The 12,417-nt window shown below is 35.3% G+C and overlaps 1 protein-coding gene across 34 annotated transcripts in view; it reads left to right on the top strand.

Moving 5' to 3' along the window:
- The window catches only part of DST (dystonin), a 286,720-nt gene that overhangs the window by 232,440 nt on the left and 41,863 nt on the right, over positions 1–12,417 (top strand). For all 34 annotated transcript variants that reach the window (XM_072926480.1, XM_072926476.1, XM_072926483.1 and 31 more), the window contains 8 exons: positions 1,225–1,344; positions 1,526–1,633; positions 3,453–3,671; positions 6,634–6,837; positions 9,766–9,997; positions 10,346–10,572; positions 11,225–11,347; positions 12,055–12,156. In XM_072926480.1, the coding sequence (XP_072782581.1) occupies positions 1,225–1,344; positions 1,526–1,633; positions 3,453–3,671; positions 6,634–6,837; positions 9,766–9,997; positions 10,346–10,572; positions 11,225–11,347; positions 12,055–12,156 (1,335 nt within the window). The remainder of the gene's footprint in view (positions 1–1,224; positions 1,345–1,525; positions 1,634–3,452; positions 3,672–6,633; positions 6,838–9,765; positions 9,998–10,345; positions 10,573–11,224; positions 11,348–12,054; positions 12,157–12,417) is intronic.

The raw sequence follows: 12,417 nt of genomic DNA, 5'->3' as shown, positions 1-12,417 counted from the left end.
TGTTAGTGACTAAAGTGAATTCCAATTATATTAAGGAGCAGGGTTGTTATGGACTACAGCCATAAAAACAAGTTTAAAGGCACGTCATATTTTAAAGACAAGTGGGACTGAGAGTGTTCAGAAGAAGATTTCTGGGGAAAGTGTGTGGCATCAGCAACACAAGTAGCAGGTTCTAACCTAAAACATCCTGACAAATTTTCACAGTAACTCAGGGCTATATTACAGTTCAGGTAATTTTGGAAAGGGGGCAGAGTTTTAACGAATTTAGCAACTAAATTCTTATTTAGTTTCTAGATATGTTTCTACATAATTTCTGCAGTGTGCATCTGATACATCCCATGTAATATTTCTCTATGGCTTAGGCTCAAAGTTGCCCTGGTTGAGTACTGCAACATGTGCATACTAAAATGTGTGCCTATAAACTTGTTCTGAAGAGAGAATGTATGCTTTTGGTTTTTTAAATTTGCTCTCACATTTCAGAAGACTTAGATTCCCACATTCTTCTTTTCATGCCTTTCTTTGCAAATTAGTAAGAAACTCATTTCATTATATTAGTGCTTTTAGGAAATTTCTGAAACACTTAAATGTTGACTATTGTAGTCAGAAGTTAATCTAAAAGTCAGAAAGAAGAAAAAGGACTGGCTGTATCCAAATGCGCAAAAAAAAATATTTTGCATTTAATCTGAGTCCTAGATCTGGATGAAATCCTGTCTTCTCTAAATTCGGTGAGGTTTTTGCACTAACTTTGCTGCACTGTGATTGTTTTGCCTTGATCATTTAATACCAAAGCAGCTCTTCAGATTAATAGGGTAACATCGAACAACTGTGTCTCAGGATAATTGCAACACTAGCAGTAATAATAAACACAGAGATGAAAAAGACATTTAAAAGTAGAATAAAATGAAAACAAGCAGTCTAGTTAAAACTCTGAGATTATAATCCTTGTTTATTTCCTTACAACTGTTAGAGAGCTGTAGGCTTTGGAAAAAAGTATTTGCTTCTTTTGCTTTGTCATGCTTATGAATTAAGCTGCTTGTATTACAATTCCTCAGAACCATTTTGGGCATTGTATTTCATTTCTATAAAAATCTCAATGGAAATTTAATAGCTATCTTTCTGAAAATTCAAAAATACACTGTTTAATCTTCTTTAAAATTTTTGAAACTATTGTTCTACTTTCATATCTGTAGAACTGCTGAACTAATTCTTGTCTCCCTCATTTAGTTTGATCAAGCAGCTGATGCTGAATTTGCCTGGATTGCAGAAACAGAAAAGAAACTGATGTCTCTGGGTGATATTAGGCTTGAGCAAGACCAGACCACTGCTCAGCTGCAAGTTCAAAAGGTAAAAGAAATGCATTTCCAACTGTCATGTTAATTATTGGCCGGCACACTCTCCATCTAGAGAACGTACTGGCATGATTTAATTTTCAATCCAATCATAATGAATGCATTTCAAAACCAGCTTTTGCTCAAATACTTTTTTAAAAAAATATTATTCTTACCAACTTTTATTGTGTTTCAAGGCTTTTACCATGGAGATTTTAAGGCACAAAGATACTATAGATGAACTTGTTAAATCTGGGGATAAGATTATGAAAACATGCACTGAAGAAGAGAAACACACGATGAAGGTAAAGTTCCTTAAATTGCAGCTACAGTGGTAGATATGCAGATGATATAGAAGAAGAAGGATTCCTATTGTGTCTTTTTAAAAATACAAATGAAAAAGCATTAATTACGGTCACTTCCTGTCTGGGGATTGTAGTGCTAGAGGAAATGCTGTTGTGTATTGCTCTCCTTCCTTGAGGATGTTAAAAGAACAAACACTGTGTACTTGCTTCTTTGCCTGACACTAATTTGGAGTTCCATTTATCATCTTCATCCATAGTAAATAGTATTTTAGCCTATAGATGACTGAGTAAAGAGGTGTTAGTCATCTGGGTTGATGTGTGGAATCTGGCAGTTTATCTTCCGAGTTCTTTTGGGTCAGTGGTGCTGTGGGCGTGAGCATTTCTGTCCTGAATTCAATGGCTCTGCACCTCAGTGTCAGCCTTTACTTTCATTTCTGCTGATTTCCATGTAGACCTTCCTTGCCAAGATTATTGCATCCTGTCACAGCCCATGAAAGGCATTCTTATGACTTTTTTTATTACACACAGACACAGAGGGCCCAATGTCAGGGCTGCAAACATATAGAGATGGATTTTTCTTGTTGGCATTAAGGAAAGATTAGTTGTGGGATTGGGATTTTTTGCCAAATTACAGTGAGGCTGGATATATTGTGTAGATTCAGTCCTTTGAATCCATAAAAAACAAAGTTTCAGTAATTGTGCTCTGCTGCAGGATTTCTGAATAAATTTTATTTGCTCTTAAGTAAATTTAAAATAGATTAGGTGTTCTGCCTGTGAAGCTGTAGTCATAAGGCAGAGCAGTTTTGTGTGAGTCTCTACTAAATATTTTTATTTGTCAAAAGTACTGTATAGCTGTGTGTTAAGGTTATGTTCTGTCCTCTGGATAGCATCTCTGTACTTAATTTACATGCAAGACATAACAAATGAAAGGATAGCTTGTTCTGCCAAAAGGGAAAAAAAAAGTTTCTTCATATTCAATGTCTTGCTTATATGTAGTTTTTCCAAGGCTTGGATTTCTGTGCATTGTCACATATAATATTTCATAAACATGATAACATGGGCAGTTTTCCACAGGAAAAATATAGCTAGTATAGCTAGTTGATACTTTCATTTATTATTACATGCCCAAATACATTAAATTAGTAATGTTATTACTAAAATTAGTGATGTTACTACTAACGTGTTATTACTAAAATTAGTAATGTTACTACTAAAATTAGCCTTATAGTTCTATCACTATTATCTGTGTTATTAATGGTAGTACATTCTCTTTAGGTAATGCATGCTAACCTGGAAAATAGTGTTTTGTAGTTTCTGTTGCAAGTCTGTAAATGACAGTCACAACAATATATCCTATTATCTTGCCAGAATGGAAAAGAAAACTCCCCCCCAGAAAAACACCGAACTAAATTAAGCATCCAACAGATTTTGTGTATTTTTCCTCTTGCTTTGATTCAGAAATGCTGTGGAAAACTTAGTTTCTGCCAAGTGTCACTGAAGATAAGTGTCTGCAGTAAGGAACTTGGGCTAAGATCTGTAGTCAAATCATTTGCAGCTTGACTAGAAGCCCTATGAATAAAGTGTCATTTGTAAATATCAGGATTGTTAAATGTATTCAAATTATTTTGCAAGTACTCTGTCAAAGTTTGGTATCCCTCATTGTTGATTCTGTCCACCTTAAACAGTGATACTGTAGAAACATCAAAACTGAAATTTTATTCACTGTGAATTGATGCTAAAATTATCAAAGAATGTTTGGAAATGAAGGTAAGAGACACATGGAAAAACATACTTTTTAAAAATTAATATTATTTTACAGAAAAAAATTGAAAGCCTCTTACAGAAATATGATCAAGTCTGTCAAATGAACTCAGAGAGAAACCTCCAGCTGGAACGGGCTCAGTCCCTAGTTAACCAGTTCTGGGAGACTTATGAAGAGCTTTGGCCATGGTTAACTGAAACAGAAATGATCATCTCTCAGCTTCCTGCACCAGCCCTTGAATATGAAACTTTAAAGCAACAACAAGAAGAACACAGGGTAAGCATTTTGCCAGTTTTGAAAAAGAAAGTGTTAAATATTAGGAAATGTTTTGCTTATAACTGTGGAGTACTCTGCAAAATTCTTAAAACTGAAAGAGATACTCTTCTGTTGAAAAAAAAATTAAAACAATAATAAAAATTATATACATTTTCAGTAATTTCTCTACTGTTTACCAAACTGTGCATGTAAGCAAGAGTCTCTGGGGATGGTAGCAAGTAATGTGTAAGCATAAAAGAGGGCTAAAGGGTAATAATTGCCATTGTATTGAGAGAACTGAATACATAAAAGTTATTAGTTAAGGTGTATATTTAGAAGTACTTATTAATGTCAGTATTGGAACAAACCAAAACAGAAACAGAAAGATATGGGATGTTGAGCAAGAAACAAAAAGGGGGTACAGATCTGGACATATGCTGATCTTATGTATGTATAAAAAAATCTGGCTTTTGTTTTGTTGGTAACATTGAAACTAAACTTAGCTGAGTAAGGAAGATGAGCAATTAGAGGGCCAAGAATTGATTGCTTGGCTACCAATCCCATAGTAATTTATCGTGTCAAGAATGTTTATTGTGTAATAATTAAAATAAATAATTGTTTACCATAGCATCACAAAATAGAGGTGACATTGTTGTAGACTGGCCACTATATGGGTTCTCTTACATGGATATAAATCAATTTGGATAAAAATTGAGGTGTTTCATAGGTGACTGCTAGTATCACATGGAATCAGATGCATCCCACTGAGGTTAAGAACCTGCATGTTTTGGCAGATGCAAAACCTGCATGGCCACTGGAGATACCTGTTTCTCCCTGCTAAGCATGGAGTAACTAGTGTTTGTTTTGTTTGTTTTTTTTTTAATTTTAGCTGCCTCCATTAAGTGACTCAAGATAGATAGCATGAGCCCTGGCTTCAAAGTCTTGTTTACTTTGAGACCAGCTAATGAAATGTGCCACTCTTATGTACTGGTAAACACCAGGTTCACTCATTTGTCTTCCTATTAGGTCCAGAATGAACAAACATGTTCTGTTAAGACTAGCTACATAACATAAGCTTTACAAACTACCTTGATTAGTCACTGTGAACCATATCATGCTTGCTTTACTTGCAGGATTGTTCCTCATGTACTTTAATCATGCTGCTTCTATGAGAAGCCTTTCAGATGAGTTTCTATTTTTGCATTTTCCCCAGGCTATGCCATTAGCTGAGATTTGTTTGTTAAATAGAAGATTAATGTCAGGCACTTTTAACATGTAATCTGCTCTGAAACACTTGTTTGCTAGAATTGTTTACCCAATAGTAGATCATGAAGAAGACCAACTAATTTGTTGTTCTGTTAAAAAGAAGAATAAAAAAAAGGTAGCTCTCAAATGTGAATGAGAACCTAATGTTTCTGTTCTGATGTATTTACTGATGACTATCTTTGTTCCAAGTTGTGGAATTCATAGACTTTAGACTTGATTCTAAGTGAGTAACATGCAGTTAGTTTGGTTTGAAATGAGCTGTTGGCAGAGTATTAGCATAAGGTTTAGACCCAGAAATGTGCACTCTTGTGGTCTTTTGTAAGGTCATCTCTTTATGCTCAAAAGTAAACCATACAAAATTATTTTGTAAAAATTTTCAGAGTGTTCTTAAAATCTCCTTTTCCTCTTCTAAGCTAATCAACATTTTTTTTTTTCTTGTGGCTGGGTGTAGAAATTAAGTTACATTCAAAATAAATACTACAGTTAGGGGGTTGGGGGATTATTTTAATTTCTATTCTGTCACTGGGGGACTGAAGAGTTGTGTCACTTTCTTCTCAGTCTCCTCAATGTCTCCTCTTCTGGGGAGGAGCAAGGAAGAAAGCCAGCATCTGGATTCCTTTTTAAGGGAAGGACTGTAGTAAAGAGAGAAGAACTTATTTACACTGAGACTGATAGAGGCTCTTTTCTGGGTCTTCATTAATTTAAACAAACTCTCAGCTGGAAGGAGCAGTGGATGTACTTCTCATGTTCCTGCACTGGAGCTATTGGATAGAAACACATGGAGTTCACAGCACTGAGAGGGACAGTGCCTCACAAGACTAGGACTTTTCTGAAAAGAGAGGGATGAGAAAGTAAATAAAATTTAGGGATGGAGGGAAGGATGGGGCTACTCACACAAACAAAACCCTTTCCCTTTTGTCAGTTTTATGGGTGCAAGCAAGAAAAATCAGAAATCCTCCGACAACTTGGAAGACACCTTGTGATATTTCACTTCCACAAGCCCCTGCAGTTTTTGCCTCTGGGGTGGATGATGAGAGAGAATAGACAGCTGAGATCAAATATAATGCACTTACTAATTACTTGTTAAACATTGTGCAAGTTAAGTAATAGAAGGGTCTTGTGGCCTGAATTGGAGATGGACAAACAAGGTTAATAGGTCTCTACTGATCACCCTTGCTTGTCCTTTTGCCTTTTTCACTGATTTCTTTGACCCTCCCTTGTGCTGGTTTCCTGTTCTTAAATCAAGCATAATTTGAATTAATTTTCTTGCAATGCTGGTCCCTCTTTCTGTGATGCTCTTCAATGAAAGGCTTTGCAGCATGTGACCAATATCAACATGAAAAGTATATATGTGGTGGCGTTACGCCCATGTCTGGAATATCGTTGTCCTTTCTGTCATTATAGGTACTAAATATGATGGGCAATGTCTGTTGTTAGCATCATATGCATAATTAGCATCTTACATTCTGCCAGTAATCATATGTCCTGCCAGAGTGTTTCCAGTGTGTCTCTAGTTCTGATGTTTTATGCATGGATAGTTGTGTGTTAGAGTAGGAATGATCACTGGCAAAGCAGTCATTAGCTTTATTTCTGCTTTACATTAAGATGAAAGGCATTTGTTTGGAATTTCTTGCCAGCTGGATGTGTTGGAAGTGTGGACAGTTGTAATGTGGTGGTGCAAGCATAAGAAACTGATAAGTTGTTTCATTTGTTATAGCAACTGCGTGAGCTGATTGCTGAGCACAAGCCTCATATAGATAAGATGAACAAAACTGGGCCTCAGTTGCTGGAGCTGAGCCCGGGAGAAGGCTTTTCTATCCAAGAGAAATATGTGGCAGCTGACACCCTTTACAGTAAAATTAAGGAAGATGTCAAAAAGCGAGCACTGGCACTGGATGAAGCCATTTCTCAGTGTACCCAGGTATCAATTACGGTTTAAAGTATAATTAGGTTCATTCAATGGAAAAATACACATTGTCATCTTACATGATTATATCAAGACTAAACTACTGTTTCATCTGGATTTTTCAACCTAATGGTCTGTGAATGTTCATATCACCGCTAATGGTATTGATTTTTCTATATCTCGAGTGGTTATAATTTTATATGTTGGTCAGTATTATGACTTTGCAGCCACTGAAAAATGTTACAGCTGCTTAATTTTGAAGTAAAACTAGTGGTCTAAAAATGTGGGATTTGATTTTCACTTTTGTTTTATCTTACTGGTCTGTTGCTAGCTGATGCTTCATTTGTAAACAAATGTTAATTTTGATCAGTTAACTTGGGTATAGTTATTTCTAGAAATTAGCAGCTGTAGTTAACAGTTGTCAGTGGAACTAGTGGGTAGTTTAGCAGTGGTAGTGGCATTGGCTCTTTGCTGCAGACTCCAAAGAAGGTAACAAACGTGCTGAAACTGTTACAGAAAAGTATTGCCGGGAAACATAGATTTCATTTCACAAAATGTCATCAGCATAAAACTCAGGTCAAGTCCACAAAAGCTGCATATTCTAGCTTCATCAGCCAATGAAATGAACCTCAGTAGAATATTGTCAAATGTTGTGTTCTAGCAACTGTTAAGTATTGGTTAATTGTTATAACTGTTAAATATGGGTTAATTGTCATTAAATTCACACAGAATATTTTTCTTCTACCCCAGATTCAGAAAAGAACTCAGTAAAACTTTTTACATAAACCCATACAAAAACCTGAATAAAAATACTTTGTTCTATACTGCTGTTTTTATAGGAAATTCCCCTTTTTCCTCTGTTCCCTGGAAATTAAGTACTATACTCTGCTTAGGTCTTAAATACTAAATAAAGGAATGCACCTTGGAGACCTTACTAATTCTACATTTTAAGGAATCTTTTCAGGTCATTATAATTAATGTCATATTCCTAGGCCCTGCAGCTGAGTTTAAGAATGTGAGGCAAAACTAAATGACATCAGATATCATCCTGCTTTTGAACTGGTTATAGATCTTTTATGTTATATATATATTTACTATCTAAACTTTCAGTCATTCTAAACACCTTCCTTATTCACACCTCTGAAATATGCCTGATTATTTAGATCCTCTCTTTTTCTTTGTCATAAATGCTTAGTCTTCCCCATATGTGGAGCTGCCAATTTGAAAATCAAGATACTTACTTAGTGTTAGAGTCCCTGTTTTGTATGTGATAGACATCAGCATGTTGTACTGGCTAAGTACAGAAAGCAAGAATTAGAAATGCATTCTTTGCTAACACCTAGAACATAATCAGATGTTGAGAAATTACTATTTATGCAATACTTTATGGTTAATTTTATATACCTAAATGTATACACAGATGGCAAAGCAAAGCATTCTAATGCCCACAGAATGTAATTATATAAAATATTTTTTATGAAGATATGTGAATGTGTATTATCAGATCTCTCTACTATGATGTTTATGTCAATGTTTGTCTAGACAGTCCGTGAAGAGTAATTATTTAACTCTTCAGGTTTGAAATTATATTAAATTGCACTGTGTATCAAAGGACGGACATAATGTATGAAGCTAGAATGAGAGGTTGTAGTGACATGCATTTTCTTCCTTTTGAGTTCTAAAACACTTTGTCTTATTTGTTGAAGTTGGTACAAGGAGGCCCGCTGAATGCACGGACAACTTAAAAATGCAGTATGTGTCCTAAAATTAGATGCAAATATTGCCAAATTAATTTCAGTTTTTATCACTTTTGTTAGGTTTCCACAATCAGTTGTTTGATTGTTGCCACCATCAGTTTCTCAGAAGTCTTGAATATAGGAAAGCTACTTTCCTTTCATAACACATTTTGTTGGCTTGTATGATATTCACACTTCCAACAAAAACACTGAGGCCTGTAATATTAGTCATAGAGTCAGATTTGAAGTGGGTTGTATGGTGGGAAAACATAATCATATTTATATTGCCTGTGTGTAATCCTTTGAAGAGAAGGGATGTAGCTATTTGTTCACAAAAGGTAATCTTGTTTTACTGTGTTCTTTCTTGCATCTTTCCCAGGTGTTGTCAGGAGTACTTTTTGTACATCCTGGAGAGTAATTAAATGCACCTGTGACTTACAGATTTCTTTAATTTGAAGGGAGTGTGGTGATGCAAGATATTTAGGAATCTCTGTGAATTCAAAAGCATATAATAAAGCCTGTCCCAAAGGCTGAACCTCTTTAACACAGCTGTAATTTCATTTCTGAGCACTTACCTGGGCTCAATCAAACACAGAAGAATATATTATACACTGTTCTGTGCTTTTAGTTGCAGAAAGTAACATACCTTTACTGCACTGGCGATCACCTCCTGACCACTAACAGATGTCTTTTTGCATGACCTTACACATAAAGCCTCAGTTGGAGGTAGTATGTATATCAGGATGTTGGTCCTAACAGGAAAACGTATGTTTTTAATAATAAAGTACAAATCTGTCTAAAATGATGAAGTCAGAAAGCTATGGCTCTCTAAAGCTACCAACTACATGAGTTTCACAGGGCTAAATGTAATTGGATTCTGCCCTGTGTGTAGTACCCTCAGAGGGAGTGTCTCAGGAGTGAACCCGAAGTTAATAGAAAAGTTCTTGAATTTGAGAGAAAAGTTCTTGAATTTGAGAGAACCTACCATTTTACAGGGTTATTTTTGTAATTTAGATATTAAAAGAGCCTAGAGGGAGGTACTGCAATTTGCACATACATATGTTGGATAGAGATGCAAAGTACCTTTTCCCAAGATAATTTCAGATGCCATTTTTTAGTTTGTTGTTTTGCTTTTTTATTTATCTATTTTTTTTTTAATTATTCTAATGTGTCTGCCATTTCCTTCTGTCCTGTACCACCCTCATAGTTTCATGACAAGATAGATCCAACTCTCGAGAGTCTGAAACGCATAGTGGAACGTCTGAGGCAGCCACCTTCGATCTCGGCAGAGGTTGAGAAGATAAAAGAGCAGATCAGTGAAAATAAGAATGTATCAGTGGATCTGGAAAAACTTCAGCCAGTGTATGAGACACTTAAACAGAGAGGGGAGGAAATGATTGCTCGCTCAGAAGGCGCTGATAAGGATATGTCTGCTAAAGGTAATAGACTGAGAAAACTTTCATGTAGTGGAAATGCAGTAAGCTGCAGCATATAAAATTCTTCATTTCTAATGACCTCTAATCTGGGGAATGTCCTTTTGGGGAAGCTGCTTAAGATGTATAAAAACAAAACATTTGTTTAAAATAATTCATTGTAGATATGACCTTTATTTTATTTTTAAAGGCCATTGTGTTTGTTTTCACTTAACATTATAAGGAGTCCTGCAAAGAAATATTTTAGAGTCTAAATTTTAAAATGTACTCATATGTTTCTGCTGTAGAACTGTAAAGAGATTTATGACCAAGAATTGTTTGCCAAGGTAGTAATCTAGTTCCTTTGTTGTTTAGCTGTTCAAGATAAACTAGACCAAATGGTCCTAATTTGGGAAGACATCCAGACCTTAACTGAGGAAAGAGAGGCCAAACTGTTGGATGTAATGGAACTAGCTGAAAAGTTTTGGTGTGATCATATGGCTCTTGTAGCTACTATTAAAGATACTCAGGACTTCATTCGAGAACTGGAGGGACCTGGAGTTGACCCATCTGTAGTCAAGCAACAGCAAGAAGCTGCAGAGGTCAGTAGAAAGTATTTTCTTGATTTGAAGTACTTTATTTGTGGCATGCAGAGGAGAAATTACTTTGTAAAAAGAGGGATAATTGTGTAGAAATTTACAATAATGGTATCACAAGACTCTACAGTTAATAACATGTATCAGTGCTTAATTGCAATGAGCATACAACATGTGCTTGTCATTACATTTCCTTATTTGTTTGTAAACATATATATAACCATCTCACTCAGACTTTTAAAAGTTGTACATACTTGAGATTCCTCGAGTAGTACGTAACATCTAAATGAAAGGTGGACAAATGTATTATGTTCCATGTAGAATGCTCTAAGCCTGTAATTAATTATACTGATAGTTAAATGTTTGAAGGTTGAATGATAACCTCTGACAAAGAAGACACTCTGATTAAAGAAATCTAATTTAAAACTTCCTGTTTACTTTTTCCATCTCATGCAAAATGGTATCATAAACCATTGTTACAATTAAGACTGATGTCAGCTGATTTCATCTGACACTCAAAGAGATGCTTATTTTTTAAGTCCAAGTGACTAGTAGGAAAACAATGGTGGAATCCTGCTGTGTTCTGTCTTGAAAGCAAGTTGTACATAGGTTATTAAATTTAGTATTAGCAGTGTTGGATTTTTTTTCCTCTTTGTAGGCTGCTAAAGAAGAAATTGATGGACTACAAGAAGAACTAGAAGCAGTTGTGAGCCTTGGCTCTGAGCTGAGAGCTGCTTGTGGAGAGCCTGACAAACCTATTGTCAATAAGAGTATAGATGAGGTATGGGAAATGCAGATGCTTAGGTCGGCTACATGATAGCTTGCTCAGCTGAAATTGGTATATTGCCTATGACCCCAACAAATTTTGAAAATAAAAATTTTGTGACAGAAGTGAGACACCACTGAAGCCTTTGTGGTAAATGAAGATTTGCCTTTTGAGTGAATAAATCTTAGAACAGTACACACTGTTTTATTTCATTGATTTATGGTTTAGAGATTTTGTAAAATACATGTTTTTTTAAAAATAGTCACTGATTAATATTGTAGGTGACTATTTCTTGCAAAAAGTTATGCTAGAATGAATTTTGGTTATGTATTGTTCATGCTAAGTGAGACATCTTAACTGAGACTATCCTGTTTGGATGACTGTAAAGTACTTTTTATTTCTCCAGTGTTCAGCAATGTATGATTCTTTTAAGCTATTTTTATTATGGTGGTGCAACTCCAAATGATTTAGTAGTATTTCCTCTATTAATTGTAATATCTGTCAGTATTGGAGTTAACACCTATTATAATCCAGAAGCTCTACTGAATTCTGAAAGAAATTAGTTAGGCAGTGATAGGGAGGACAAGAGTGTTAACATGGAATACATATTAACTAGTTATGCTTAGTTTATTTGTATTACTGATCAGTGAAGTGTTAGTAAATGCACATTATATAGCAGTAAAAATATTTGGTCTGTTGGAGTAAATTGTGCTTACTTGCAGCTCAATTCTGCCTGGGATGCATTAAACAAAACATGGAAAGAACGTGTAGATAAGCTTGGGGAAGCTATGCAGGCAGCTGTTCAATACCAAGATGGACTACAGGTAAGATGATGTGATATACTTAACCGAACCTTGGATCAATGGGATCTAATGTGGTTTTAGTAAAAAGTGTTATGTGATGAGGTAGGTGACAAGTACTGCACTGTGATTGTAGTGACTATTTTCTTGAGTGGTTAGGGCTTTTTTCTCGAGATTGGTTGGGGTTGGTTTAGTTGGGATTTTTTTGCATTAAAGAATATGTATGTTGGGTTGTTTTCTTCATGTCCATATATTGCACTGTGTTTAGAGTCAAAATTAATGTCC

Source organism: Taeniopygia guttata, chromosome 3 (genome assembly GCF_048771995.1).
Source record: "Taeniopygia guttata chromosome 3, bTaeGut7.mat, whole genome shotgun sequence".
NCBI classification, from domain to species: domain Eukaryota; kingdom Metazoa; phylum Chordata; class Aves; order Passeriformes; family Estrildidae; genus Taeniopygia; species Taeniopygia guttata.
This window is presented reverse-complemented; position numbering and strand designations above follow the sequence as displayed.